Source organism: Cuculus canorus, chromosome 2, assembly GCF_017976375.1.
Source record: "Cuculus canorus isolate bCucCan1 chromosome 2, bCucCan1.pri, whole genome shotgun sequence".
Taxonomy (NCBI): Eukaryota; Metazoa; Chordata; class Aves; order Cuculiformes; family Cuculidae; genus Cuculus; species Cuculus canorus.
Window position 1 is genome coordinate 115,495,034 of NC_071402.1, and position 25,854 is coordinate 115,520,887.

Below are 25,854 nucleotides of genomic sequence, written 5' to 3' on the forward strand. Positions count from 1 at the left end.
AGCAAAAAAAAAAAAAAGCTGATTTCTAAGCTTTTCAAAAACAATGTCTGGAGGGATTTCCCTCTGGACTTACAGTACATTAATCTTTCCATGTCTTATCTGAATTGCGGTGTATTTACGTTCAGGTATCACTGGTTGGCTGGGGGAACATTTGTAAACACAGGCAAATGTGTCTTCTCTGAGCATTAGGGGTCTTTTCATTTCAGGAAATCAATTTGTCCACTTCAAATAATTCTTCACATCTTGTGAATTCAGCACTCGGGAATGGCTCTGGCTTAGCAACCTCAGGAAAATGGAGCTTCTGTTTTGTCAGAGTTTACTTAGGAAAAAGTGAGATATCATACTGCCTCTTGTATGGTGAGCAGATCCGCACCTGGTCAACAAAGAAGGAAATCTAAGTAATACATTAGCAGTGTGGAGTTTTTGATGACATCTGCATCTGACCGTAAGAACAGAGAGTTCTGCAGCATCCTTTTAAAATTTGGCAGAGTTAATTCTAGTGGTGGTTGTACAGGGAGGACAACTGTTGTTGCTGGTGAGTTTTAATATCCTTTTAGTTCCAGAAACAGACAGGCTTTGGTGCCTAAAACCCTCTCACTATAGCTGTGTTAGATAGTCTGTGACATTCTGCATGAACTTGTTAGAAGAAAGTTGTGAGGGAGGAAATTAAATCTGTGTGTGTGTGTGCATCCAGACAGTTGCAAACATCATCTCTGAACCAACAATTGGCTTAAAGGATCGCCAAGAGCCAGGTACAACTTAAGCCCATAATAGAAGAGTGACAGGTACTGTCAACTGCAGTGATCAGTTCTGCAATGATCCTTTTCTGTGCATGTTCATGGGGAATGGCCAGAAAGCTGCATAAATGAGATATTAATACCTAAGGACATTAATATGAATTATCACTCAACATTAGTTCCCAATTTTGGCTTCAGAGATGTGCTACAAAATTCATCTGCTTCCAGTAAATGATGAAATCGTAGAAACTTTGGACAGGAAACTGCTTCATATCTCAAGAGAGAAATTCCCTGTAGCTAAACCAACATTTTTTTATATCGCCAAAATTATAAGATATACCGGAACAGATACCATGTCATTTTTATTTTTTCTTGAGTATTACTGTCAGACTAAATGCATAAAGATGCTAAAAAAATGGCTTCTTCTCTCAGCCCTTTCATTTGTAAGGAAACAAATGTGCCAGTCTCAGCAAACAGATGTCCACATCATAACAGTAATCATCACAGTTGGCTTGAAATGTTGCCTGTCTCATAAATGCATCTGAGGACTGAAAAGACATGGAGTTTACCTCTCTTGGTCTCTCTAGGTCAGACCTGTGAGAGAGAGAGACCTGCTTTGTTACTTGCCCGTATATTGTATGTATATATTTTAAAGTTGCATGTTTTTCATGTGTGCCTTTTAGGTATATCGCATTATCAAAACAGACATAAAAAGATGTGGGCAGTATTGTTGTGCAACGGTTAATTTACGCACACCATGCTCAGTCTGGGAGGGCTATATATTAAGGATAGTGCAAACGGAGTGCCAGAAGGAATTCAATTTTATCCCCAGCCCTGCATGAGCACCGAGTCAGTGTGAAGGAGTAGACTTAACAGAACAGAGGGTTGATCTCGGTGCTTTGGGGATTTGCTGATGCATTATTTTTTCGGAAGTTTGTGCAAATTCTTTCACTGATTCCTATAAGCATGTGAGTCATTGGATATGCCTGGGATCTAGCTGTATATTTTCAAGATTCAAATATTGCATGAAAGCACAGTTTCCTGGATCCTGGCATTCCATCTTTTCTCTGGATCACAACAACTCTTAGGAGTAAAGAGTAATTTTATGGACAAAACAAGGTGTTAAAACTGATAATTTATTGAGGAACAACTTAAAATTTGCCATGGGTGGTATAACTTAGCAGCCACCAGCACGTGCAAGACATAGGAGCTTTTGTTCTAAAAGAGGTTGCAGATTTACTAAAGATAGAGATGTCTGCCAGCTGGCATAGGTAAATACTATCTCACCATAGGATGAGCGTGGAGAATGCATTGCTGAAACACTGAGCTCCCACTCATGGATTACAGTGCTGTTCCATTGGAGACTGTATGTCAAAGTGCTCGCAATGATCTTGAGTTGGATTTTGGGGGACATTTAGATATTACCTTGTACAGTAGGGTCCTGTGATCCCAACCTGCCACAAACCGCTGTCTCTAGTTTTTGTCAGAGTTGGTGCGCCAAGTCCACTGGAGAGCTGCACGGAAGAGAAGGACCTGGGGGTGCTGGTTGACAGCCAACTGAACATGAGCCAGCAGTGTGCCCAGGTGGCCAAGAAGGCCAACGGCATCTTGGCTTGTATCAGAAATGGGGTCACCAGCAGGTCCAGGGAGGTTATTCTCCCTCTGTACTCAGCACTGGTGAGACCGCACCTTGAATACTGTGTTCAGTTCTGGACCCCTCACCACAAGAAGGACGTTGAGGCTCTGGAGCGTGTCCAGAGAAGAGCAACGAAGCTGGTGAGGGGGCTGGAGAACAAGTCTTATGAGGAGCGGCTGAGAGAGCTGGGGTTGTTTAGCCTGGAGAAGAGGAGGCTGAGGGGAGACCTTATTACTCTCTACAACTACCTGAAAGGAGGTTGTGGAGAGGAGGGAGCTGGCCTCTTCTCCCAAGTGACAGGGGACAGGACTAGAGGGAATGGCCTGAAGCTCCGTCAAGGGAGATTCAGGTTGGATATCAGAAAAAAATTCTTCACAGTAAGAGTCATTGGGTACTGGAACAGGCTGCCCAGGGAGGTGGTCGAGTCGCCTTCCCTGGAGGTGTTTAAGGAACGGGTGGATGAAGTGCTTAGGGACATGGTTTAGGGAGTGTTAGGAATGGTTGGACTCGATGATCCAATGGGTCCTTTCCAACCTTGTGATTCTGTGATTCTGTGATTCAGCTGGGATGGATCTTTCCTCACAGTCCTAAAAATAGTCCCATAACATTAAACCTGAAGGGTATGTCTGACCTGTATGAGGAATCTGGCCACATGCAAGGCTGTGGTGTGCTGCATGTGGCACACAGGTCTTTAGGTTCTTGTGCTATGATTTGCGATGTGTGTAGAGTGGTGGGGGCAGGGAGAGGTGGTAGAAAAATGTTTGTCTGTCAAGAAGACTGCATCTTGCCTGCTTATACGGAAAAGAAAATGCTGAATTTTTTACATCGTTAATTTCCATGGCAACAAAAATAATCTCATAAATACAGGATTATTGCTTCAGGATCAAAGAGGGGGGAGAACCTGGGCTGTGAAAGAGGAAGTTCTTTATTTAAATATCTTTAGCAGCAAAAGGAGTAACAAAACAACTCTTGAGAGCTGAGTATATTTTCCTTTTACTTCTTGATCACCTGCAAAACCAAGTCTCAAATATTAAGTAAATAAAAGCAAAATTTCCAGCTGTTACTATATTACCTTGTCAGCATTGTTTGTTACTTCTGAGGGCTCAGCAAATGATGAAATAGTTGCAGTTGAGACGAAAACCTCTCTGTCTCTTAGTAGTGCTCTGGCTTCAGTTGGCTGGAGGGTTAGAGTCTGAAAGAAAAAGTGATACTCTCCACATACCATCCCAGACTGCTTTTAATGGGGACTGCTGTAGATATAATTATTCTCAGCAGGGGGATTTTGGAGGGCAGCAAAAACAGGTCTGGGCTTGCTGAAGAATTCTAGATTAAGTCCACTGCAGTTTTCTCTAAGAGAAGATTGCTCCTAGCATCTCTATCCTCTGCTTCTTTTCATTGCATGCCATTTTGAAGCTGATTGTCTCCTGCATAGCTATTTACATATCATAAAGTTAGGTAGGAAATGTAGATTTGTAGAAGGGACTTGCCAGCTGCCATTTTTCCTGAAAGAAAAGCTGCAATTTAACATTAACCTAGCAATTAAGCAAAAATTTATACTAACATGCTGCTTTCTTGCATAAAAATCCCTCTCAGCAACTCTGAAAATTCTCTCTGAGAAAGGTAATAGAATAATTCCCAGCATCTTTGATTTGGAAAAGCCATTTTCTAGCATGATTGATATTTCCTTTGTGTTAGCATGGGAGCCCATAGAAAGAGGAGTAATCTCTCTAATGGGTGTACTCCACACTGGTGCCTGCAGTCCATGATACATTTGTCAGGCTCTAATTAAAGCACTGGAGTGGAATTTCCACAGTAATTAACTTTTATTTGCAGTTATACCATATCTCTCATTTCTGACACTGACACTTTCCTGTTAGAGTTAGGAACAGCAATAGGCACAAAAAAATAAAGGATGTGGAAATGAGGACTAATTTAAGAAATGGCATTCTATTTGCCATGAATTCTGAAAGGAGGCAAAACTACATTTTCTTTCAGAGTGATTTTGTTATTTGCTATCTAATATGTTTTCTCTCCTACATAAACACATATCCCGTTACCTTCGTTACCCTTCCTTATGCAATGTCCAGTAGTAACCAAGCAACTTCTGTTTGGTAGACATCGCGTGCCCTGCATCCAAGTTGCAACAGGTCTTTCTCATTATATCTTGTAGGAATGTTTTGTTATCTTTTGGCAAACATTGACTTTTTAAGCATGAGCAATACATGTGCTCAAGCAGTTATTCAAACGTTATACCTGGACTGAGGATTTTAGTTAATTTATCGTGTAGGATTTTTTAAAGTAAACGTCACAGAAACCTCCATCCTGTTGTCAACAGTGGCTTTTGATTGCAGAAATCTTTGTCTCAATGATTGTACAAATTGCTTTTATTAATAGGATTCAAGTACTTGGGTCTGCTCTTTAGATCCAGTTTTTCAGGTATCTTTCCCTTCCACTTTTAATTCCTGTAGTTTTCTACTTACATTTCATGTATACTGTGAAGGACTATTATGTAGGAGCATAAGTAACCAAATCACAGGTCCTTGTCGTTATTCTTATTAAGCTTAGCCTTAACAAAACAGCCCTTCCATAGGCAGAGAAACACAGACCTGGAATCCAATCCCCTTCTGTCTCAGCTGCTCTCTCAATCAGGCTTTCACAGATCCACTGAGCTCCATTTTAAAATTTAAGGGGTTTTTATTCTACTAGTACAGTCTGTAATCTCTGCTGCTTAGTGTCTTCTTGTTTCCAGTCTGCATTCACAGCCAGCTCACACCGTGTCCTCCTCTGTGCCAACCAGCACTTCTTTCTGCTCCTGGGTGACATAGGTGAAAGCATCCATACGGACCGTTATAGTTGAGTTAAAAGACTATGAGCAAAAAAGTTATTTTTCAGTTATCTTAATGTTGTCTTATCTCACTCTCAGAATAATTTTCCTGCCTTCCAGAGAGGAGCTGGCTGTTTGATAGCCTTTTTTTGCTCCTTGTTCCCCAAATACTTGAAATGTTTTCTTTGTTTCTAAACTGCAGATCTGAACTTGATGCTGTAGCTTTGAAGCGGATCATAGGACAATCCTTCTGAACACAATACTACCAAGAAAGAAACAGCTAAGAATAGTATCACTTCTAAAATGAAGCACTAGAGATAATTAAGCAGAACAGTGTAGTAAATCAGTGTGGCACTTAAGGGCACAACAAAGACCATGAAAAAGAAAGGTAATAAATTGTATGGTGAGAAATGCTCATTGATCATTGTTTGCAAGTTCAAGCAGTGACTCCAGATTTCATTTTAATATTTCTTGTGGACTGAAAAGCAAGTGCAGAACTGAACCGATTCTGGATTAACCACTTAGGCTGAAATCTATTTCACTAAGTCTTTGCTCTCTAAAAAAGGCCTGTTCATTTGGAGCAAGGCACCTAGGGTTTTCTGTCATCAATGAGGGCAGATGGACACCTGCAGGTAGTGAGCCATCCTGTTTTAAGAGAGACCTTCATCCCAACTTTAAGACAAGATCAATTAGCACCCAGGGCACCCTATCTTTTTTTTTTTTGCATTGATTAAAAAGAAGCTTATGCAAATAACTTACATGAGATTTTGAATTTTTACATGGCTAAAAAAAAAAAAAAAGAGAGATGAGCCTTTCCTAAAGTCTGCTCTTGAGCTGGATAATAGTTCCTCCAGACACCATGGAATCTTGCAGAGCAAGAATTAATGTGCTTAGGTTCTGCACTAGTGGAGAGGAATATCCGCTGGTGAAGTCAAAACTCCATAAAACACATTTGCAGCATTGCTTGAAAACTTACGTGTGATGTGCTATGTATTGTAGACTGTTACCATTTATCTTTTTATTATTAGTTCTTTTCCAGTGTTCCCTTTCACCTGTAGAACTTTTTATGCCATAAACATATAATGCATTTCTTCCAGGATCTGTCTGTTTTCCAGACAGAGCTATTACTTCATATTTTACACAGAAAACTCTTATTGGGAGTAGGGGTTCCTGCCTCTTATTTGTCCTTTGATGGAATTTTGCAGACTTATCCGAGTTCACTTTGCTCCTGAGTGCCCCAAACCGTGGCCTTGAATGGGAAGCTCTGTAGCTGTATTAGCTCTGCTAGATCCAATAAGCTCTCTCAAGAGGTTGGATTTATTCTCTGGAGCACAGCACTGCACTGCATAGCTTCTGCCTTCAGTCAGCTCACATCTTTGGCAAAATATACTTGCAAAAGGCTCTAACATAGATGTTTAGTATATCCATCTTGCCTGGGATTGCAAGCTCTTGGCTTCTTGGAGAGGAACTTCTTTATATGTAAGTGGTATCTAAGACCAACAGTTTCTGTCATTCACAAACCTTTCAACTGTTTGAAACCCTGCCATGCATATGGTAAAACCACGACTGCTTGTACATTTAGGATGCTTTAATGAGGTATATGCAAGGTGAGTGCATATTGTGGCATTGACTGGAACCATCCCTTCATGTGGAGACTTTGGAGGCACCTGCCAACCTTCTACAGCAGCTGAAGTCTTTCTTGATTCTTGCTATAGCCAAACTATTGTCAGCACGAAGGACCTTCAGTTAGCGAAGTTATCTACTTTGCATCCATGGGTCTGTGCTTAATATCTCTGACAAAATATGCATACATTTTTTTAGCAGGTGATCACTTGGTTTAATATTGTCCAGAGATCTCAGGCCGCTGATGGTTGTACGTAGGTGTCTCAGTCAAGAAGTACAGCGAGGAAGTAACTACCTGAGTTTTAAAACTATGTCTGTCAGTTTATTCTTTTCACCTAAATTATAAGCCAACAGGCTACAGGATCAGTCTGAGTTTCTCAGTTTGTCCTGCTACAGCTGTCCTACCTCAAATAAGGATTTCAATGTTGATAGCCAGAGAGAGCAAGAGAAACTGTCACTTAGTGGACAAGGCACTCACATTACACACAGGAGACTCGGATTCAAGCCTTTGCTGGTTTTATGTCTTAATTATTTATACAAAATGGAAAAATAGATCTAGTGTGGCAGTGGGGGAAGTCACTTTCATTTTAGAAAGCTCAGCAGAGAGATGATTAGAGTACTTAGGTAGGTTGTGGATAACGAACCCCCAAACTGCAGGACAGAGCCTCATTTTTCTGAGAAAAGAGTTGAAAGGCTGTTTTCTTACCTAAGGAGAGTTGGAAAATATCTGAAACATCAAAAGCGAAAAGATTGGGGTCAGAAACATGTCTAACTGGTCTCATTGAACAACTCTCTCAGTTGTACACGCCAGCAGAATGTGTCAACATCATATGCCACTCTTCAGTTTTGCATTTCTACAGTTGGCTAATCAGAGAATGGAGCAACACTGCATCAGCTCTGCTACCTCTGCAGTATTCTCGGCGTGTGAGCTGAGGCAGTAAAAAACCAAGCCAAAAAACTTTAACTCCTACTTAGGCAATGATTCTCCAAAAGGCAAGAGTAGGTGAAATGGAGTAAGAATTTACACAAACTCCTTGAATTTGCAGTTTGTGGCTAGTGCCATTTCGAAGTCTAAAAAAAGATAAATCTGCATATATAGGTCTTATCTGCATTCATAGCACGATGGGAAAGATGGACGGAGTGATGAAGATGGAAGCTTTCAGAATGCAGCTACTGAGTGCTGGGTTACTTATGCAGCCTGAAGTTAAAGATATGTCCTGTTTCTTCCCAAAATTGTGATGGGAAGGATTGTTGAGAGCTGCAACCGATTCATGGATAACACAGAAGTTATAAGTGGAATACAGAGAGAACTGGTTCACATGGATAAGTTATTAGGGAGCAACAGCACAAGATTTTCTTATCAAGTGAATAATCAAGCATTTGCATTGTTGCCAAAATGTGTAACATTAACCTTCACCAACAGCAGAACATCAGATTAGGTGGACTATGGCTTTTTGGACTGTGCCTGGTTTATAGGTCTAGTGGGTTGTGATCACTATGACAAATCTCGTTGTTCTTTGGTGTGAGATGTTCTGTTTTCTCAAGAAAACAGTAATTGATTTATATAAAGTTAGTCTTCCTCCAAGCCCTAACAAACCACACCAGGATTTCTCTTTGTTTGCGTTGTTTCTTGTTCACTTAGCGTTTTGGTGAATAGCAAGTGAAAGAATGTTGTTCTGCCCTGTCACAGCACACTCAGTTGTAGTCCTACCTGGTGGGAACAGATGTATCTACTTCTTCTTCAGAAATGCCTTACAGGGCTTTGAGACTTGAAATGGCCTATTTTCTACCAAATAACAGATGTCTTCACAGATTAGCCACTCTGAGTAAAAACACAGTCGTACCACACAAAAGGCAATGATTAGCTAGTTGAATAACAATAGGCAAACTCCAATGCAGATGCACAGGAAACAAGGAAAGGATCAGATGCTTATATTTCTATTTTTCTGACTTCATTATATACATTCATTTTTACAATGACATCTTAATGTTAAAGCTGCCATTATGGAGCTTTCTGTTTCAAAGCTTCTAACTTATGATTTTTTCAGATTAAAATAATGTATTAATGTTTCCTCCAATTACATGCTGATAAACGACTTAATTCAGTTTGCATACAATTAGTGCATTTGTTGCAGAAGTTTTATATATGTTATTAAGTCCATTTCAGTTAATTTCTTTAAATATTTTTCAGTTAGAGATTTGCATTCATATCTTTCAATATGAATGAAATTGAAGAACTCTGCAGTGATAAATCCTGTAAATTATAATACACCTCTGAGTATATGGTCCGGCAAAACCCAGAAGTTTTGCTTGCATAATTTGCAGGGAAGTATATGAATCATAGAATCATAGGATAGTTTAGGTTGGAAGAGACCTTAAAAATCATCTAGTTCCAACCTCCCTGCCATGAAGAATAAGACACATTCATCTGCAGGACTTCCCCTTCTTGGTAGTTTGATTGCTTCCCTGAAAAGATTCAATTTCCTGATGTGATTTGGTGGGTCAGAGTGCAGAGCAGTGTAGAGGACTCTGTTGACTTTGAGTCTGGCAAAGGTTGCCTGATATCTTGCTCAGTAAAACCATTTTGTTACTATTCAAAGTGAAATTTCCCAACCCAGAAGATTTCTGTTCCAATACACATCTGTAATTTATTCATTTCAGTAGGAATAGTTCAGTCACTGTGAAAAAAAAAAAATGCAGGATTGTTTAATGAAGTTATGGTACCTTCTATTATTTTGTGGGACTTCCATATCACAGATCAAGAATTTGGAATTTGTCAGGGAGAGAGGAGGATGCAGGACAAAAGCTAAGAGAGACTTCTATAGTGGGAGTCAAGGTTTTGCATTTTGGTAGAAATCTGCCAGATTAGGTTGTGTTTTGGTCTGAATAATCCTTACCTGCATACATTTATTTAAGTTTTGCAGCTCAGCTCTCCTAGCATTTTGTCGGTAGGGAATGTGTATCAGACCAGAGATAAGAAGATTGTGACCATGGACCATATGGTTCACTCGGGTATTTAAATTATTAAGAAAGAAAGGATGGGACTGGGATATGGTCCCTGTGTAAGGTAAACTAGGAGAAGGGCAAAGAGATAAGTACATGGAAAGAAAGTGGTGAGATGCATGGAGAAGGAGCAGGGAGGACGAATGGGTGGAACTGGGAAGAAGGGATGGAGGCAACGCACAGGAGAAAGGGAGATTGACAGGACTCTGGCAGAAAAGACCAGATTAGTAGTAAGGCAAGCTCAAGTGTTACAGGTTGTGTTGAGGACCTAAAGGCTTCAGTTCTCTGGAGGATTGTGTGGGTGTCAGTAAGGCTGCATGATACAGTTTCTGTGTTGGGGTCTTCTTTTACATCATTTGGCTTTTTGTTTAAACTGCCTAAGTTACACTTAAAAGCTCGTTAAAGGGTGCAAAGCAAACCTCTCTTAAATAAGGAGATTTCAGTCAACACTGATCAGATAAATCAATATTTTATTTTATTTTATTTTATTTTATTTTAGTAGTTCACTCCTTCCTCCCATAACTCTACATCATTCAGGTCCATCCATTTGAAGCCAGAGTTATTAATTTCCTGAGGAGTGCTTCTGCAGCTCTCATTATTACAGCATGTGAGTACTTTACAAACATTAATAAATTTGTCTTCGCAATGTACTAATAAGGTGAAATGACATTATACACCAGGGAAAAAGAGGCACAGAAGCTTAATGGCAAGAAGGGGCATTTAATTTAGATGCCAAACTTGAGGTGTTTGTGCCCCAGTTTTCCAGAAATAACATTTGGGAGCTCTTTCTTTTTTCTGGAGTCAGTTTTTACTGAGTCCATCACGGTTGGAATTGCTCTGCTCTTCCACAGATTAGAGCGCAGGTGTTTCGTGTTCTGCTCTGAGCAAACAAGGAAGATGCAATTAATATCCGCCTGTGCAGCGTTTGTGTTTTGTGGCTTCCCTGGCATTAGGCATTGATGCAGAAAGAGAATCCAGGTGCCCAGAACAGCTTTCAGCTGCCCTAGGCATAATCATGGTGGTTCTCCAAGCCCTTACCTCATTCTCATTGGGCTCTCCAGTGCTATCAGTGGTGAGGCAGAGATGCAACAAGCAACAGGTTCCTTCTTAATGTGACTTTGACTCTCTGAATGTGTGTGGTCAGTCCCTGTCCTTACACCAACTGAGGCTGGATAGTAGACAAAAAAAACCCCAAAGTATGTGAGTTTGTTATTCGGACTGTCACAGTGTATACAGACCACAGCCAGTGCAGACTTCTACTCTGCAGGGGCACATGCACCAAAAGGGCTCTCCCTGCTTCTCATTGATTCCCATCTTGTGTAACTCTGCTATGGCAATCTTGGCACACAGGAGCAGGGGCTCCCAAAGCCAGAGAGAAGCTGCAGGTTTTATTTTAAAAGGATCCTTCACTGCATCCGTGAGTTGTCTAATTGCTCAGTCACATGAGCTGATATGGGGGAAACCATGTCAAGTGACAGACCCATGGTTGGGCATCTCCCACCTTCCGCCCTTGCGGGGTTGAAATCGTGGCTCGGAAGTGAATTCCACTCAGAAGAGACAACATATTCCCCCTGACTTTTTACACCCTACATAAGCGAAGCCATAGCACAATCAAGTAGAGAATGGAGAAGGCAGTCTCTGTTTTCTTGATACTTTTCTTTAGTAGGAAAACAGAGGGATAGTTTTCAGATGCACAGATAGGAATTAGGCTCCATTAGCTTTCAGCGTGAGAGGGGAATCTCACTAAAGTTTGTACCCACAAAAGTCCTGCTGTAATGATCCAATGTCCCCTAGATCTTTGGGTTTGCACTTTGCAGCTCAGAACATAGTTTAGCCCATCTTAGTTGCATTGTAGGAAAGGAATATCTGATGCACCTGAAACTATTGTCATTTCATTTTAGTTGAGGCGAATTATTCAAGCAGATGCTCATTTATTAAATCCACCTATCAAACGTACAGTCACCAGGATTTTTATTCTTTTCCTGCCTATGCTGTTTCTTACCTCTGACCAAAAAAACCCCAAAACCAACTCAAAACAGCCTTCTGAAAGCAGAGGCATTTGCTTGCACTGCTTTACAAATCCTGATCTGGGTGCTGGGTTCTTTACTGAAGCAAAGCTCCTGTCAAGGTCTGTGGGTTTTGCCTGAGGAAGAACTTCACGTTTGTGGACAGTGAATGAGAGTTTTCACTAATCTGCTGGAATAAATTGTGCATCTCAGCATAGTTTTATTTGACAGCATGACATGTTTCCAGATGTTGCTGTTCAAGATTTCCCATATTCTTTCATATGCATTTCATATGCAATCCTTCTGGCTTACCTGCACGTCTACGTATCCTAATGCTTGAACCTTCTGAAGGGGGAGGGAGATTAGCCAATAGCAGTCTTGCTGTCTGCATAAGGTGAAAGAGAAGAAAATAAGACATGCAGTGATCAGTGTGCTAAATCCTCTCTAAAGCTACAGACCTGTCATGTAGAGCTAAATCTCAGACAGCGCCAGGTTAACACTGGATGTGCCCCTATCTCTCCTTCTCTTGTTTTCAGTCCCCCTCTCCAAAGCCTGGTGGTTGACACAGAGCAGGGCATTATTATTCAGAGTTGCTTTAAAAGTGAATTTATATTGAGTAAAACCAATAAGCCACCCTGCTCTGACATTTAATTTTCTTGGGAACTCTTCCTATTGAATCAGGCAGGACTGCATATATTTTCAAAAGAAATGCAGTGTTTGCACTACAGTAGCCTCCCATGGACAAGAATTAATAATTTGGAAATTACCATAAGCTTATTTCCTGCCACCTCTCTCCATTTCTATGGGGCTATATTTCTGTTTGATGCCACGTAAAACTGGCATTTTATTCCCACTCACTGTGTCAATATGATGTGGAAAATATTCTTCTGTAAAAGGGGTTGCTAATTATGACTAGGTCACTGGTTGGTAGTCCCCTACTCTTTCTGAGGCCGCTTCTTCCTTTGACATAAAACCCTAGGGCTGAAAGTTGAGCATAAATAAATGGTGTCCCTTGAACTAGACACAGTCATAATAAACTCTCAGATGAAATGTCAGGTCTAAGCGAGTGTTCTCTTCTGCTTTCTAGTATAAGTTGATCAGCCCTCCAAAGCAAAGCAGTCATATTTCAGAGGTCACTTTATCTCCCTTCTCTTCTTACCATATTGAATGTCTGATTGTAAGAGAGGTAGTAAACGGCTGTGTTAAAAAGAGGTTGAACCAGGGGGACATAGGTCACGACATCATCTTGCTTTCCATGGCGTGTGATTGTGTACATGCGTTTATGCATCCATCCATCTGTCCAAATCTGTCAAAGATATCTCTGTTTTTAAAACATGAATTATTACAATTTCATATAAGAAGCTACTTCAGACGGACTTGGTCTTCGAAGTGATAGATACTATTCCAAGATAAATGTGTGCTCTAAAATAGCTAAACAAAAGAAAGTAGCAAACAATTTAGTTGGAATTGCTCCAGAACTAACACCCTGTCATAGGGGCGAAAGGATCTGGCAAGCCATGCAAGGAGGTCTTAACAAACTCAGCATTTCATGTTTGTTTAACATAATAGTTTTACTAAAATATCATTGAAGACTGTGTTGTTTTTGTTAGGAATTTATGCTTTGTTAAAAAAAACCCAGCAGGATGGGTTACTATTAAATATATTCACACACTGTTGAGGCTGAATAGTTAAGAATTCAGAAGGTTGTGATTTCCTGCCATGCTTTTTTCAGCTATAATAAAATGTTTCTTTCAATCTTAGTTACTTTTATATGTATATTATAACCTGTCATCCTTATGCCATACTTACCCATTATGCTTAGAACTGGTTCAAAACATTCCATCCAAAGCTGACACAGAGATATTCTTAAACATATATGATGATAGGAAATTTAATGATTTTCTTTTCACTGAAAAGAAAAAGGGGAAATCTAATATATGTTTATTAATATTTCCTTTTTTTTTTTTTCCCTCCTTTTGTCACTGGGAGAGGCATGCTAGTATGATTAAGGAAATAAGGAAAGACTAGCAGAAAATATAGCAATCATCTGCTGTATACATGCATAAACAAAAATCTGTGTGCAATTCAAAATTGCAACTGCAATAATGAGTGCATTGTTTTTTATTTTTTTGTCAGCTGACATGTTTCTGTTCTCCTTGATTATGTGATGTTGTTTGATACACTAGGATGGGCCACAACCAAAATACACCGATGAGGCACTGTGACCTGATTGAGAGCTCTTGCTCCTCACCTATCTTCAGTTTCCAAAAAAGCTGGTTTTGTGGGCTCGATTCAGCATCTGATGGAGTCAGAAGGGTGTTGTGTTGGTGTCCTTCATTGGTGATTATTTCCCCTATGCTTTATAGGTATGGACTAGCCAGTGAGCTGAGAGACAAAGCAGAGTGTGTGGGTTGTGGGGTGGGCTGATCTGTACTTATCTTATGTCAGGTCAGTAGAAATTCCCCTAGAGATGGACAAAAATTTAATTAGTCTATCAGCCTATCTTGACATTTTCTTGTGTATCACTCAACTCCCTTGATCTTTACTGTTAAAATTTTCAAATCTTAAACCTAGCTTAGGAGGTTTTTGCCAAAACAATTACAGTACTTTCCTTCCTTAGCTTACATATTTAGTTCACTGTAAATCAGATAATGGTGATGCATGATATTAAGCTTGCTTTTTGGTGGTTTATTAAAGGTTTTTTGTTTAGCTGGATAATTGTGGTGTTTACTAAAGGGAAGATTATCTTGCAGTTAGATTGAGATGTTTCAATCTCTACTACATATTTTCTTTGAAGTCACCTAGGGCCACAATAGGTGCTACAATACAGTGTTTGACGGCAAGGCACTTGCTTACATTTCTGAATATTCAAGCATCTTTATGAAACTTTTATTCTCACCTAGATTTCAGGCATATTGAGCATGCATGCCCCACTTGTTTACACTTGGTGCTTTCCATTCTTGAAAATTTGGCCCAATCAATCAACCTCAAGAACAGAGTACCATATTGTAAGAGGGGAAAATCGTACCTTCTCTTTTATACTCTTTGTTCTTTCTGTACTTGAAATATTTACATTTAATCAAGCTGAATGTGAAAAGCATGATTTGAGCTGCTTCACAAAGCTGCACCCGTTTCTGATTCTCTAGTGTTTATTACAGTGCAGGCAGAGCTATTTGCTTGCTTGTTGCTTACATTGAGCCTTTTTTATTGTGTATCCTGCACAGTGGGAACAAGGGAATAGTTTAACACAGCTGTGGAGAAGTTAAACCCATAAACCTTGGGATCACTGTAGCTGGAGAAGGTACTGGGTGGGATTCCTTTCTACACATGTTGGCATCCTCATTTTCACGAGCTGAGATCAATGGTGGACCTTCAGCCTCCGAAACTCAGCATGGAGAAACAGCCCTATGTAAGGAATGGGTCTTCTCTTTCCGACAAAGTCATTTTAAACAATTTGCAGGCATCAGGTTTCATACGAGTCAGTCTACTTGCTACCTGCAGAGGGAGTTGAGGTGAGTAAATCGAATGTCAGTATCCATGTTTTAGACAACCTGAGGAAGGTGAGATGCTGTGGGAGGTCCTCTGGGGAAAACACACCATCACAAGAGTGATGTGGAAACAGAGCTTGTTTCTATGTCCACTCCCTGCTGTGATCAGCAAGGAAGAACAAGCAATATTTTCCTTAGTTTCCCAGACATTGTAGAGATATCTTAACTAGGGTAGTTTTGTGTGCAAAGAGAGTAAGTCTCTTAGTTGGAGAACTATCAATTATTATAAAGTTTTGCTATCAAAAAAAAGTAAACAATTCACACTAGTGAGTGCTTCCTAGGCATAGTGTGGCACATGACATTTTCATCATGAACTATGATATTAAAAGATTTTCTTTGTGTCCTGTGAGACCCATAGAGAAAAATTCAAAAAACTATACAACTCTTTTTCTTTACTAGTCTTCAAGAGGACACTGAAACGTTCTTTTCTCTAGTAACTATTTCTGTACAACTTTCTTGACCCCGTTGTTTCTTTTTTTTTTTTAAAGTTGCAATGTGAAAGATGCTTCTCCCTGAGACTCAGAGAAGTTAGATTCCTTTTCTTCAGTTAGCAAAAATAGCACATTTCAAGATGTGCTATAAACTTTCAACATCAAAGATAAATTTTGGATGGCGATTAGGAACTGAAAAGAAAGAACTACAATGGAAATATTTATGTAGCTAGACTTTAGCATATTATTATTAGTTTTCCATTTGACAAAAATTTACAGAACACATATTTGTATTTGTGATATTTCCTGAAAGAAGTTTGAATGTCTCATGTATGTGTTATATGTCTTTTATTACTGTTAGAAAATAAAGATTTTTATGTTATTGAAGTGGCAGAAGGAAAATGGCACCTTGGTACTGTGACTAGAAAAAAATTGCTACAGAAGACAAATGGACATCCAGGAGACCTTCTATAGCAATAAATTTCTTGTCAAATAAGAGTTTCTAATAGCATTTGGTAGTGCCTTATAATGGCTAGTGTTGCAATCCAGTGTTAGGTTGTTGCAGAAAATAGACATTTCCCTGTGAGACTTTCTTTCAACTTTGATGTATAATAACTTGATAATAGTAACCAGATGGTTAATTAATTTGGAACTAATTGAGAAAAGTGGAAAAGTATTTTTATGTGTGATATAACTGCAACAGTATAATTTTGAACTAGTAAGCGGTGTAGCTTAAGTAGTAGTGCAGGAAAAAAATAAGCAAAAGAAATTTTATTACATAAATGCTGCTGGATCCAAAGTCAACCATATACAAGTTTTAAAATGCACACAAGACTTCTCCACTCCATCCCTAATGCATATTAATGACCAAATTCTAATAAACCCTGTAGCTGTGAAGTCAGTTTGATCCTTATAAAGGTGTTAGCTTCTCAGAGCTCCATAGAGATGAATGATAAAAGCGAGAGGCTGCTTCTTATTCTACAAGTGGACAGAAAGACAGACAGAGAGTCATGTCTGTGACTCATGGGAATAAGAAGCAACCAGAACAATTAATGTTTTAACTTTTCTCCCACTGGATTTACCTTCAAAATTATTTGCTAATGGTAGATAGTTGAATACAAAATCAAGAAATAGTCCTTTGCATTATCAGTAGAATGGGAAGGACATTGAATAGCCTAGTGCTTTATAGTTATTCTAGTCTCCTTCTCTATGACTTATCAGTTATAATCAGCCAAGGCAGTAACCCTGTCTGTCACAGCTATTCCAAAAAGGTCATGGGGCTCAAGCTTGCTAGAAGGCAGGCACACATCAAAGTAGGGAAGTCTCATATTAAATGACCTTTCATTTACACACTAGTTTTTTTTCTCTCAGTTTTCCATACCCTTTCAACCCTTGCCCTTGGCTGTTTCAGTGGTTGTTCATAAGCTTACATCAAGACATCAAGGCACTTGACAGCCAAAGGCAACAAGAGTGTTACCTGGCCTTTTCAGACTAAGTTCTTCCCCTGGCCATGGTCACCTGGACACAAGGTTCTTCCAGCTGATCTGTTTTTACAATAGTAAACCTCAAGAGTGTAGGCCTTTCCTCCCTCTCTCTTTCATCCACATGCCATAGGTACAACATGTGAATAAAAGAAACTGATGAAAAATAAGTTAGGTGACAATGTCCTCCACTCACCATGCTAATGACAGTAGCCTTTAAGTGATCATCTAGCCTAGGGCTGTTCATAGAGACACTGTCACAGTAGGGAGGAGACCTGTGGGGACAGTCATTTGAACTATTATGCTAGTAGGGATGAGGGGAGTGGGATTTCAAAAGTCAATGTTGACGTAGGAAAACTGGGGAAGAGGGACGAATTATTGTGAGGTTTTCCTGTGTATTAGCAATACTTTGTGTATTTTTCTTAATTTGTGTTTATACCCCTGGTAACGGGAAGGTATAGATTCAAACACCAATACGAGAATAACCACAAGCAGACTCTGGATCAGCAGGAACTGTAGATGCTCTACATCTGAACACGAAGAGAAGAGGGACTTTGGTTGTTTGGTTTATTTTTTTCCTGGACTGTATGAGATCCTCTGCTTTAAAGCCCGTGTTATGTAGGATGCGAGTCTTGTATATGCAGAAAAGCATGCTAATATCTGCAGTTCAGCTTCTACCTGACTATTCCTAATGCAACATGACAGGTCTGCACAATGCCAGCAAGACTGGCTCTGCTCAGCTAGATATCCTGAAAGCAGACCCTATTCTCTAGAAACTTTAGGAGAGTGAAAGGTATATGCTTTAGGGATAATTGTGGAAGTAGATGAGAATTGCTTTTTCTTAGTTCTGCAAAGAGGAATCCATTCCAAAGAGTGCTAAAAGTTCTTAGTATAAAGGAGACATAGACATCAAAGATGCTGCACTCAGGAACTTATGAAGAAAGGTGGTAACAATGGTTTGCATGTTCCACACAGTGGGAAATAAATCACAGCAGACAATGTGGCACATGTTGGAACAAGAACACGGAATTTCTGCTCAGAGGAATCTTATTGCTGCAAGTTAATCATCCTTTTATTAGCATGCCCTGAAGCTTTTTCAGACATCAATTTTGCAAAATAACAGTTGGATTGTGGAAGTATGTCACAGAATTAAGGAAAAAACCCACCAAACTTGAAAACACAAAGTTGCGTTTGAGCCCTATATAGTCAAGAACAGTACACCTGTTTCCTTTTATGAGACAGATTTGAATACCCTTTAAGCGACTAACCTGTGGGAGGCAGTGAGTGAAGATCTTGGTGTTGGAATTTATGATGGGTGAGTAGCTTCTAGGGGAGTCAGTCCTTTGAGTTGTGAATGAAGAGCCTGTGCTGTTGCTATCTTGTAAGGCATTTGTTGAACATCACAAGACAGTATGATACCAAAAAGGATCAAGTCTGTGTTTCTTTGATTGGGGATTCTACAATGATTGGAAATGGATGAACTTCTGTGTGTGTCATCTTTTTCATTTTCTGCAGAGCCAGGAATAACATAGTTGAAAATTGTTGGTGATGTAGCTTTTTATTCTTTCCAGAATCATCCATAGAGGACAGAAGGCAGTCAGAAAAAACATAATAAAGTTCGGGTGCTTCATGGGATGGAATTAGCATGTCTTTTGTCTGTCTCCTCTTTCCACTACAGTTTTTTTAACTTCTTTATTTCATTCTCCTGTTTCTGTTTGACAGACTCACGAAGAAAACATTGATTGTTAGCTTTGCCTCAATGCTCATCTTCTGTTCTTCTCCATTTCTTCTTTAATTTAAGGCACCTTTGGTACTTTTTTCCCATCAGACATAATGAATGACTGGGAGCTGTCAGCTCTTTTGGACTCTTTTGTCTTCTATTCATCATTATGTCTTCATTGTCCTGTTTAATTTAGCTGTGCCATCGAGGGGATCACTTACTGTGAAAGACAATATTTCTAGCTGTCCATAGGGATTTCACACATCTATTCATCATCCTATGTAAGATAAACTATATGTGAAATATTGTGCACTAAAAAGGGCAAAATATCTAAGTCCATTTCAGGTACCAAATGCTTAGCCAGTATTTTCAAACACAAGCCTCTTAGGCTAGGCATGTGACAACTTTTCTGAATACAAATTTCCTCCAATTTAGAGATAGATCTTTCTAAGTTTAAATTTATTTGAGTAAATGGCACGTAAAATTCAGTGTCAATAATTGCAGAGTCACATATGCAGGCAAAAAAACAGTCCTAGCTCTACATACGTGAGGATGGACTTCAGATGAGTTATTGCCACTCGGAGATTTGTAGCAGGCAGCTTTGTAAAACAGTGGATTAAAGCTCAGCAGCAGTCACAAAGGAAAAGAGAATCATAGGCAGAATTGGGAATGGAGTAGAGAAGAAGCAGGAAACATCACTGTCCTATACAAAAATGCAGTACACACTCAAGTTTTGATGGCTGCATGGAATTTTGTTCCCTACTCCTCAGATTCAAACAGCTTAAAGCATGACAATTATCAGACATAGGGTAATATCTTCTGAGTAAAAGAAACAAAAAGATGAGAATTCCTCAGCTTGAAAGAGATTCCACATGATCTAATGAAAGTCTAAATTAGTGTATGACATGGAGGAGATAAGTAAGGAATAATTATTGTCAAATTAAAAACTGTAGCAGCTCAGATACTGTATTCAGCTCAGGGTTGCTGGAAATAGAGCAAGCTATGCCAGGCTGTAAGGATTACTTTGCAATCCTATTATTTCACATGTTCTTTTCATACGGTCTTGTGAACAGCTAACACTAAAGATAGGGTAGTGGGTTCACTGAAGCTTTTGCCTGTGTAGGTGCAGCAGTGGTTCCTCGGTTCTTGTAGATCAGGTCTTGATTCAGGCGCTTAATGGGGTGGTTCATCTACCTGAACTCTGTGCGGTGTTGAGAGTCATTGCAAGCAGAAAACCATCATTGGTGTAATTTGGCTTCCAAAGGTACACAGATAAATCTCATTTAATGTATCTTGCCTTACAATACCTGTAAAATAAATCCTTGGTTTGCACACATTTCTTGCACACAAGGAATAAGGTATTAGAAATTATGGAAGGTTTAATTGCAGTATTTTACACCCACATTTAAATTGGTTGGACTAGATGGACGTTGTAGGTCCCTTCCAGCTGAAATGTTCTGTTCTGTCTTATTCTATTCTACTAACCTTAAGTCAACACTAAGGACTTTGAAAAAATTGAGAGTTTATGAGTTCATGGCAACATTTAGTTTATGCATCTTCACCAGGTTCTGTACGTATAATTTTATGGCTATATAGTCAAAAAGATAAATCTTCTAACTAAGAGCTACAGAAAAACATTGTGGAAGTTTTCCAGTGCTAATCTTAGTTTCTCTCCTCATATGCACGCTTGTTCCTATTTCTTAGCACAGGGTAAATTACCCAAAAAGTCCTGTCTAAATTAATATGTACACAAAAGCACGTCATTTATTTTAACCATAATACCAGAACTTGTAAGCAAATACCGTTTTATGTTATGGATAGCACTAACATGAAGATGAAAGAGAAATATGAAATAATTGTTGCTCACAGCCAAAACCTGTATCACATCACAGTTGCCAAGCACAATTCAAATTATACAAAGTAAGTAATGTGGATTTAAGTTTGCAGTTTCAGATTCTCCCTTTTCTCCATTGCATTTTTTTTATTTCAGTTGTGTCAGAGCCTGTAAATCTTGCGTTGACACAAACTCACAAGCAGAGTCCTTGGGGATATGGGATCTACATTGTCAGTGGTTTATCTGGTCCTTGCCCTTTCCTGCATATATTTTTGTTGATGTCTTAATGGATGCTAAACATAGACTTTTTGTATAGTCCTCTTTGAAAAGTGCTGTTGTAGACTATACGATGTCTATTTATGCATAAAAACTGAGTTTTATTACTGTATCTGTCTTTGTGTTTGGTAAACATAAAGGAGAAAGGGGTGAACAGGAGTCACTTAACAAGTTCTATGATTCTAACTTTTCATGATCAAACAACAGCAAGAATCTAATTCTGGTTTTTATTAAAAACAGTAAATTAATTCACAGATGATTGCTTTCATTTAAGAACACACCTTGCAAATATTGACATTTCTGCAAATTACTTAGATGTTTTTAAGGTCCAGTTTTAAACGGAATGGAATAATCCAAAGCCACAGTGTTTGTGTACATAAATTTCCATATCTAATAACTTAAGAAAACCCAGGCATCCTTTTTTACAGAACACAGGCAAGAAAAGTCACGATCCTTTTGAGGCTTCTACATAGAAATCAAACATAGTTCTGTTCACATACTCTCACATTTATTCAGTTCAAAGGTATCATTCATTGATTTGACTGTTTATCTTCTGTCTTCAAGACATTTTATTTAAAATGCAGTCTCTGAAAGATTTATATGGGGGTCACATTAAAATGACTCAGAAATGTCCCCAGGAGTTTGGAAGATGCAATTATGTTGAACTGAAAACTAGAGGATCCTACATGCTATTTTATTGACAGTAGGCATTTTAGGAGGATGTCTCAGTGTCTTATCTTTCAAAGTTGGTTATGAATCTTTAGCAAATGCTTTTTTTATGGAATGAAGAGCTTAAATGCTTTCTTGTCTTTGGGTACACAGTGAAACATTACTCACAGCAGTGTTTTGGGACTACACTTACTTTTCACTTCTGATTTATGCACTTATTTTCCTCACAATGTGAATAATATCACCAGCATGATTGGGATTTCTTTTTTTCATAATATGTTTAAAACTGAGGTGAAAAATATCTGCGTGAAGTATTTGAAAATACCACCTGAGGATGCCTAAGATGTTATTAGTCACTACCCAAGCTGGCAAAGGCATGGAGATGGGTGGTGGTCAGATATTTTTGTCACAACACAATTTCAGACAGTAATTATAAAAATTGTGAGATTCCTCCTATCCCAAGATAGATCAGTTTTGGAGAAATAGAAAGTTTTCAGGGATGTAGAGAAGGTTCTTCAGTGGGGTGAGTCAGGAGGTGATATGAGCCGCAGCAGCTGGCTAACATGAAGCTAGAAATTGCCAGGACAAAGCTGCCCTCTGTGCTATCATTTCAGCACATTTTGGGAACTCCATTCATCAACACCCCTAAAGCATTAATTGGGAAATGAGAATGGGCTTTTTCCTGTTTGTAATTCTTGGGGAATTCAAAAAAGTGAGAGTCAGGGAAGACATTCCAGCCCAACACTGCTGCCTGGAGGTGTCCACATCTCATGTTTCCCCTCCAGTGACGACCCTTTCTCCAAACCTAAATAAGTCTTGTGAATTGGTTTTTATCAATTAATAGACACAACATGAAAGTAGAGGAGTGACTGATACGCCAGAAGCTGTGCTGCCATTCAGCAAGACCTGGACAGGCTTGAGAGCTGGGCAGAGAACCTAATGAAATTCAACAAAGGCAAGTGTAGGGTCCTGCACCTAGGGAAGAGTAACCCCCTGCACCAGTACAGGTTAGGGGCTGGCCTGCTGCAAAAAGAGCTCTGCAGAGAAGGATCTGGGTGTCCTGGTGGACAACAAGCTAACCATAAGCCAGCGATGAACCAGTCTTTCATTTCTGTGAGAGACCAGTGGTGTAATTTGGTCCATTAAAAGTGTGGCCAACAGGTTGAGGGAGGTTGTAGTCCCCCTCTACTCTGCCCTAGCGTGGCCCCATCTGGAGTACTGTGTCCAGTTCTGGATTCCTCAGCTCAAGAAAGACAAGGAACTACTGATGAGAGTCCAGCAGAGGGCTACAAAAATGATCAGGACTGGAGCATCTCTCTCCCGAGGAGAAACTGGAGAATGGGGCCAGACTCTCTTTAGTGATGGCCAGAGACAGGACAAGGGGCAACAAGCACAACCTGGAGCACAGGAAGTTCCATCTGAGCTCAAGGAAAAACTTCTTCACTTTGAGAGTGACGGAGTGCTAGAATAGGCTGCCCAGAAAGGTTGTGGAGTCTCCTCCTCTGGAGATATTCAAAACCTGCCCGTAAACATTCCTGTACAACCTGCTGTAGGTGAAACTGCTGTAGCAGTGTTGGACTAGTTGATCTCCAGAGGTCCCTCCCAACCCCTACCATTCTGTGATTTCCCATTGCTAATCAATGTGATTTTTCTGTGAAGCCTCATCTTGCTTTGTAATTAACAGGCATAATAATTGAACATATAATTTGTATTAAATAATTTTCTTCTTCTCTTGATTTCTTTGACAGAATCATGAATAAACTGGCAGACCAGCAGGACCACATGATACCATGAAGAGAAGCTCACAGGTCCTCTATTGCCAACTGTTTAGTAAGTTAACATGTTTGGGTTTTTTTCTGTAAGAAAGGAACTAATCTAATCTTTACATAAGATAGTAATGTTTATGCAGGGCATAATTCAGGTGGGTACTTATCCATGTCCCTTGCTTCAGGTACCTGGAAGGAACTATATGGAAGTTAAATTATCTTGTTAACTGAAGTACTTGGAGATGAACTAAAAAACAAGTTGACCTATCAGCTGTATCTGCAGTCTCTTGTAGAAGAGTATTTGTTGTGCCTTGCAGCTGTGAACACCCTCAGAAAAGTGAGATGCAGAGAGTGGCAGTTGCAAGAAATAATGCAGTGGTGGTTGCAAAAAATAATGCAGTTGTGGTTTTTATCTAGTACTCAGCGGCTTAAGCAATATTTCCCATTTGGCACATATGATGGTGGTGTCTCAACAAAAGATCTACGAGTAAGGCAGGGGGTCCAGATTCACACAGCCCTAAATTCTGTGTCAGTTCCTGAGATGATGAGTTTCTTTTTTCTAAGATTTGGCTTTCAGAAGAGTCCTTCAATATGAAAGTCCAGCAAAAAGGCTCAGATGAAATTTAGACTGTATGGATGAGATCTGCCTCCCCAGTTCCCACTGATAAAGCAAGGTTTTAGATGTGAAACAGTATTGACACTGTTCAGGCATTTCTGTAAGCTGACAGTTTTCAGTGTCAACGTCACAACCAAAAACTTTTCTTCAAAATTTTAGAAATTAAGTAAAATAAGAACAGATAAAATATGTGTAATCATTTGCTGTCGTATGTTTTACAAAGGAAATTGCTAATTTACAGTAACAATCTAAAAAAGTTTTTTTTAACATTACCTCTTCAATTCAGCATAATTTCTGTGTTCAAGATACATATTTTTGTAAACATTTTTATATGGATTTCTCTTATTCTAGTTCAAGCAAGACAGAAACCAGAAGATCATACTTAGTATGCATGGAATGAGCAATGGAAGGACTATTTAATTTTATTGGCATGTGTGAAAATTAAGTCTAACAAATATTTTACGGACTGCTACAGAAATCTAGTTAATGTTTGCTTTACTCATTGCCATCAGAGTACAGAGTGAAAGTTTTCTTTTGCTTTGCTAGATTGGCTAGTGTTCCTATTCTTATTTTCAGCTTCTCCTGTGACATAGGAGAAACTAATCTGTGTATTCATGACATCTGAGAGGAGGCTCTGGAGGCGCACCCTAGATAATTTTGCTCCCATGAGCACAAAGCTAAGCCAGGTGTGCCTAGACAACCTGCCCAGCAGCACACCTTTGGCTCCCAGAGGTTGGATGCCTGACTGGAGTGGGATAGGGGAAGAGTTCCTCAGGAAGGGCTGTAACCAGAAAACCACTGATAGCGTTGGGGGCTGTGGGAGTTTTACAATAGCTGAGGACTCAGAATACTTTGTCGCATTTTTACATATTTCTGTGTGTTGTATAGTAACTTAATTCTAAAATTATCTCAATTGTTGGAACAGCATTAGGTTCCTTGTAATGAAAATATGAAACTAAGCTGTATAAATACGTTTCTACCAACATGGCAGGGAGAAAAAGGAAGGTATACACTAATTCCTACCTATCACATTGTTAGGTCGCTCTGTAGGTTTGGTTTTTTTAGTATCATGCTTCCCTCCTTGGCAGCATTCTCCACTGCTTTTCCTGTTGCTTTAAACTGTACTTTTCAGTGTAATATATCTAGGGAGCAAACAGAGGAATACTGAGAATTAAGAGGGAAAGGCTGATAAAACTGTACACACACAGACACTTCTATAGGCAACAATATTGTGAACTCTATGATGTAATTTGAAAAGATGAATTCTGAACATACTGTTTCTACTGACAGACAAATGACTGCTTCATTTCTCAGAGTGCAGCAAAAAATGTGTACTAAATGTACTTGTCATTAACAAATGCAACAGCTATAGATATATAATAGATATTGTAGGCTTCTGAAATGACTTTTTTCACTGACTGGTTGGTTGGCTGGTTTGTAAGAAGCCTATCACAAGATCCACCAACTTACTTAATTCCTATTAAATCGGTTTTCTTTTAGATGCACTGTAGATGTGTTACTTAAGCTCACTTTCCCCCCAGTTACATCACAATAAAATTAACAGTCTCCAGAGAGTGCGTTCCACAACCATGGAAGAAGAAATTGATGTGTTTCCTTTAACTGTTTTTTATGATAGAAGAAGGGCCTGAAGCATGGTTTTATTTGTTTCATTTACACAAAAGAG

At 39.3% G+C, this 25,854-nt stretch overlaps 1 protein-coding gene across 4 annotated transcripts in view; it reads left to right on the forward strand.

Annotated features, from left to right (window-relative positions):
* TMEM108 (transmembrane protein 108) overlaps positions 1–25,854 on the forward strand; it is a 169,942-nt gene that overhangs the window by 57,894 nt on the left and 86,194 nt on the right. For 3 of the 4 annotated variants that reach the window (XM_054060392.1, XM_054060390.1, XM_054060389.1), the window contains one exon: positions 23,537–23,618. In XM_054060392.1, coding sequence (XP_053916367.1) covers positions 23,579–23,618 — 40 coding nt within the window. In that variant the 5' untranslated portion in view covers positions 23,537–23,578. Of the gene's footprint in view, positions 1–10,410; positions 10,431–23,536; positions 23,619–25,854 lie in introns of those variants that run through there. The other variant, XM_054060391.1, reaches the window with a different exon arrangement.